This window comes from Zerene cesonia, chromosome 19, assembly GCF_012273895.1.
Source record: "Zerene cesonia ecotype Mississippi chromosome 19, Zerene_cesonia_1.1, whole genome shotgun sequence".
NCBI lineage: Eukaryota > Metazoa > Arthropoda > Insecta > Lepidoptera > Pieridae > Zerene > Zerene cesonia.
This window is the reverse complement of record NC_052120.1, coordinates 184,466-190,465: the sequence shown is the minus strand read 5'-3', so window position 1 is coordinate 190,465 and position 6,000 is coordinate 184,466. Positions and strand designations below refer to the sequence as shown.

The following is a 6,000-nucleotide window of genomic DNA, read 5'->3' as shown; positions in this document are numbered from 1 at the left end:
AAAATTATTTTATAGTTTTTAGTTTGATGTGCTTGAAAAGCGTGTTTTTTAGTTTTTTTAAACTATATTTTTATAAGTTTCAATCAGTAGGCCTTTAGATGCGTGAAACGAGCACGTCTCGAATTTAATTTGTTTTTATAACTCATTAACTTACGACTCTAATAACAGATAGTTTAGCTATGCGATTGCTTTGGGGAACTGTAAGTTTTATCTTAAAAAAGTTAATCAATCCAAAAATTTGATCTTTTTCTTGAAATTTTGAAACCCAGACAGTCTAAAACAGTGACGACACCTGTATAATTTTCAACGCTCAGAAGGCATTATAAGTCTGTTTGCATATTGATAAGTAATGAACGAAGATAATAATTCATACATTACCGCCGCTACTCAGGGTCATGACTCATGGGCTACCTTGCACAAGCGCACCAAATACAGCCTGCCATGACATCATACGTTGAATGGGATCGTTATGTCAACGAGACGCAATACGTACTGTATTTGAAGAAATTTCTCTCAATATAACTGAAATTTTGCGTAACATATTTATTTGGGTTACTGTAATCACACGCGTTGTATTGTACATTTATATATTTGGGCATATAATAACTTTACTACTAACCGAAGTTTTTTGAAAACTGTTATAATAATTTTATATTTTAAAGTGGTATCTTTCTCATTGCTAAGATTTGGCGTAGTTGCATGTAGATAAAATGTGTTTCTCAGAGTGATGGGATTATAGCATAATCAAGGAACAATAACCATAAGAAAGAAACCGCGGTCTGATACTGCATAGTCATAGGTTACGATGAATTTGCTTGCAAAAACGGACACGATTGAATCTATTTTTGGTAGTCATGGCGATTAATTCTAAGTTATCTTATTTTTCAAAAGTTTAAAAAAAATCCAATCGTCTTAACCCTTTATTTAACGAGGGTTATCTGAAAGTTCTTTCTTAATACAAGTGTGTACTACGTACTAAAAGATTTTAATAATAATAATTTATCGAAAATATACAACTGAGTGTTAACTTACTTGTTTTATAACATTCCTTGAATATTAGAGGAGAGATCAAACGAGTTTTATTGTCAAAACTAAATACAGGATAGTTTACATCGACGAACAGACTATGACTGTCACGTTAAAAATTCCAGAAGAAAAATATAAATAGATATGATCGCCGTTCTGCTATATCCGCTTCTGCAATATTTATGATTGCTACGTGCCTCATTATATGCGACATACGAAAGTATATCTTTTGGATTTCGGCAAGATGTCATGGAAGAAGTCATAATTCAATTTACATCACAAAACTGGATGCAATTGTACAGTTAGATGGAAACTCGATGACATCTGTGGTTATTTACACTGTATTGTATACTATAGCTTCAACACGTGGCTTTACAACAGTATACTAATTAACCACCAATATATATGTGTGAACATTATTAAGCATGGTGTTGTACCATAATTTATCGGGAAGCTGGATACAGATACACTGTCACAAATTTTAAAAGTTGATGCCAGGGAACAAAAGTTTAAGAGTAAATACACTAAAATCCGTAAAATACAGAGGTTAATTTCTAGAATTTTTTGAGCTTCAATTAAAATTCAAATGCTTCAATTCAATTCAAATATTAAAATATTCATGAAACCCTGATAAAAGATACCAATGACAACTGCAAATTTTTATTAATGAATCGCAAAGCGGATACCAGAACAGAGTAGAATATAAAAAGTTTTTAGGTATACAATCGAAGGCTCGACCTTATCAGAGAATATATTACGTATGTCACAATTCATTAAATATTTATGTGACAAATTATCTCGTTGACCTATACATTGTTTGTACAATCGTTTCTATGTGGACAAAGCTTGCAGCAACCCCTATCTACGGGTACGCAGAGGGCCACTAATAAAATTTCCAATGAGTCATTGTCCACTAACGATGTTATCACGGTCCAACCCTTATCCAATATGTTGTACGTTATTGTGTTAAGTGCGTGACATTGTGATATAGGCTCTTTAAATATCGTCTTTGTTCAATAATCGAGTGTAAATTGCTTAAATTTGGGGAAAATACTATCCTTTTAACAGGCTCATCACCATTTATAACTTAACTTGCACACTTAAATCAGATAATCTGAACAAGTGTAAAGAAAGGTAAACAAAATACAGTATATAACACCTACGAGCCAAACATTATTGCTGCAAAGAAATTACTTCACGATGAAGTTTCAGACCTATATTCCATGATCTAGACGAGCATGTATTGAAAAATAAATTGGCTGTTATAGGTGTAATAAGGCGATAGTCTCAGAGGATTAGACAAATGTTATTACAAGTGACATAAGTATCTGAAGTAGACAGCGCGTCCGCGCGTCGCGCGAGCCTATCGATCGGGCCGTCGCGCCGCCGCTGCGCCCTCAGACCTAGCCTTTATTACAGTACTAAAATGTCTGCCTCTTTTAGAAAATCCATACACGCCGACATTTCGCCAGCATCTTAATAATTCAGAGTCCAGAGCCAACGCGAGAAAATCAATATTTTGAAACCTTGCAACGTCTCATAGTTTCAAATCGAAGCTCTAATACGAAAAGATATTATCGTCTTAGCAAACTTATCATAAAATGCGCCTTATATTCTTCGGCTGCATCATAACGATTAAAGGGAATCTGTTTATGAAACTCATATTTTACGATCGTAAAGTTTATTTATAATCATTTGGTTAATGCTCCACATCAATTATATTGAGGACGTATTTATCTTAATGAGGTCTGGCCTTCAGGAAACGTTGGCAAAGTTCAAATTACTCTTTGTTGGATAATTGAGCGCAAAATAAACAAAGTAGGCGCCGGTAAATGTCGCTCAAACAAAGGGCTTGTGGGGAATGCACAGAAATTAGGTCATGTCGCTTGATAACCCTGTCGCGGTACATATTCTATAGAAGGCTTTGTGAAGATAAGTATTATACTGTATCCAGCGCATTGCATACCTGCAATTTATTATTTGCTTTCTCATTATATTTAGTTCACTGAATATAATATCACATACTTGCAACGTGCATTTGTATGTCATTTATAATTTACAAGTTATTCAATTTAAATGCAATGTATCTTTAATATTTTAAACATTTAAACAACAATTTTGAACCAAGAAATGATATAATCGTAAAAGGTAAACATCAATTAAGTATATCATTACGTGGGGTGTCAGCTCCATTTGATAATCTACATATGCACCTACTCATCACCAATCCCCGACATTTGTCGATATCTCAAGTACTAATCAATTGAATCATAATTCAATATCTTCTCGGTATTATATGAATTATTTTATCATACCGCATTTACACAAGATAGTGACGGCAGTATCAAAAAAGAAGCAGTACAAAACGACAAGGAAGTGCAATCTAATCGATAGCTCCCAACACCGAAAACCAAATCCCGGAATTAAACTTATAAGACTTACGTGTGACGGCATCGTCTCCTTGCCCCATGGTGGTATTGCACAAGATTCACTTTTTAACTTTCGTCTTAACAAAAAATGCGTTACGTATGTAAAAATTCCTATAAAACGAGGCACTTGTAAGCGTCTTATGGACGTGAGCTCACCGCTAAGGATTCTCAACTTGTGAGCGGGCTGCGCTTCTGAACTGCTAAAATTAGCACTACATTCATGACTACGTCACCCAGCTCTACTAGCCCGAGACCGACCACCGTCCATCTCGCAGCACGCTTTTGCCAGACGAAATTCAGCAGTGTAATCATAACCATCATAGCCAGAATTTTTCTCTGCATCTAATTCTAATAAAATTATCGCAAACGTGGCTTTCATGGCGGACACTGATAAGATAAGATAACAAATTGCATCAAGTTCTCTCCGTGAAAATTGATAAAAATATAAAAATTCACAGGAATAAATTCATTCCAAGAAAATGAATATTTTTTTAGCCACGCACATCATCATGACATACAAGCTATCGCAATGAGTCACGTAACACGTATACGAAATGTGAATGCATTGATTTTTGCGGCTAATAATAAAAAAGCTTGAGTAGTTTCCACCTAAGTTTTTTTGCGTTTGTTCATAACGATGCAACTTATTGTTGTTAAAACAATAGCTTGTCCATCCTGAATTAAACGATTTTGTTTCATCAATATAACAAGAAAAAATAACAGAAAATATGAATATTAAGCAGATTCAGCGAATATGTTCGGATTAGTCGGCTTCCTTCCTCGTGCAGCGAGCGGCGTGGGTTTCAGCGGGTGCCGTTAGCCCGTCGCTGCAGCGGTCAACGCTCTTGCCGCTTCGCCAGTTTCGCCACCACTGCGAGTCTGCAAGCCTCAATCCAACCCTTCTTCGTATTCCTAATGCTTCTAGACAAAGGGACATTCTACTCGAGACTGACGCGCTTAACTATTCGTAAAATGCAGATTTAACAAGTCGTGCACTCGATCGATCGATACGATCTCGTTTATGCCTTTGTTAAAACCAGACAATATTCGATTAAGGTTACCTTGAACGAAATGATAATAAAATATTCAGGTATACAAAACTCACTATCGCTACGCTTTTCGCGACGCAATTCAAACATGATGAAGTCGACGCCTGGAAACACTAGACTAACTATAAATTATAAATTGAAACATAAAATAAAAGCTACATTCCTTTTGTGACGTAAATTGTAACCGGTCATAGTAAAAAAGTTATTTATAGGGTACAAAAGGTGATAAAAAGACTTACCGAGTCCCATCTGGCAGAAAATGACCTCTGCCTCAATGACGTGCGCGGTTGGGCCTCGCGTCGCTTCAGGCTTCGGTTCCATGGGCGCCTTCGTAGGGGCTGGCTCATTCTTCTCAGGGATCGGCTCTTTCTTCTCAGGCACTGGCTCTGGTTTTGGAGCGGCTGCAGGTGGAAGCTCAGGAGCGGGTTCCGGTGCCTTAACCTCTTTGGTAATAGGCTTAGGCTCCTCCTTTGGTTCACTTATCGTGGGAGCAGAAACCATTTCAGTCTTCAATTCTGACGTAGGTACAGGAACAGGTTCAGGAGCCTTTTGTGCAGGTGTTGGAATTAGTGCTGGCGTTGGATCCATCGGCGCAGATGGCTCTGGCGTGGGATCGCGCGCTGCTACGGGCGCTGGGGGCGCGGGGCGATGCAGGGGAGATTCACCTGCGTCCGACTCGCTATCTGTAAATTTATCGGCCAGGTGATCCGATTTTTCCGTCACAGACGGAGCCCGGGGTGTGTCAAGGAACTCGTCTCGCTCCATGTCAAGAAAGCTTTGGGTTGCATTTCTCGTGGTGCTCTGAGCCATGTGCAGCGGCGACTCTCCGACCTCTTCCTTTTTCCCTTCGCGGTCCAAGTGCTCGAAGTCATCCATCGAGTCTTGATCGCGTTTCATTGCAGGTTCAGGAACTAAGACATCTGCGGGCGCTCGGTCGCCACTGGCTAATCCAGCTAAAAGTGCATCAGCGTTGTCCATATTTAACGAGAATAATAATTGGAAGATTTAGAACTTGACAGATAATGGGTGCGGTGTCACAGATGAGGGAGTGTGCGGAGGGGTCTACTCGTGCCTCCTTGCAGTATTGTACTGAGATCTGCGCGCCGCTCACCGGCTGCCGCTGCACGACGTCACTCAGCACGAGAAACGGTATTACTCATCGCATAAGCCCGGCCCTATCAATGCAGAGGGCAAAAAATTGCCGGTGTGAATAAATTTAATTAAAAAAGTACACTCGATTGAGTTTTATTTTACTATTAAAAGGAATATTTATAGGAAATTAAATAATGTTCTAAATATGTTATAGCTTGTACGCTCAGTAAAATGTCCAAAGAAAATGTGAAAATTATTGACTTTATTCAACGAGTTTCAGCTGTGACACTGTTTTACCGACTAAGGCGACGTCAAACAGAAATCGTTCTAAAATTAAAAAATGTAATATAAATTTATCGTCTATAACACATTGTAGTGTGGAACAAAAGTTAATAAAGTACAAA

General features: G+C 38.0%; 1 protein-coding gene across 2 annotated transcripts in view; it reads right to left on the bottom strand.

Moving 5' to 3' along the window:
• LOC119834206 (reticulon-1-like) overlaps positions 1-5,640 on the bottom strand; it is a 27,039-nt gene extending 21,399 nt beyond the window's left edge. Inside the window, exon 1 of one of the 2 annotated variants that reach the window (XM_038358536.1) lies at positions 4,744-5,640. In XM_038358536.1, coding sequence (XP_038214464.1) covers positions 4,744-5,482 — 739 coding nt within the window. In that variant the 5' untranslated portion in view covers positions 5,483-5,640. The remainder of the gene's footprint in view (positions 1-4,743) is intronic. The other variant, XM_038358537.1, reaches the window with a different exon arrangement.
• Positions 5,641-6,000: the final 360 nt, after the last annotated feature.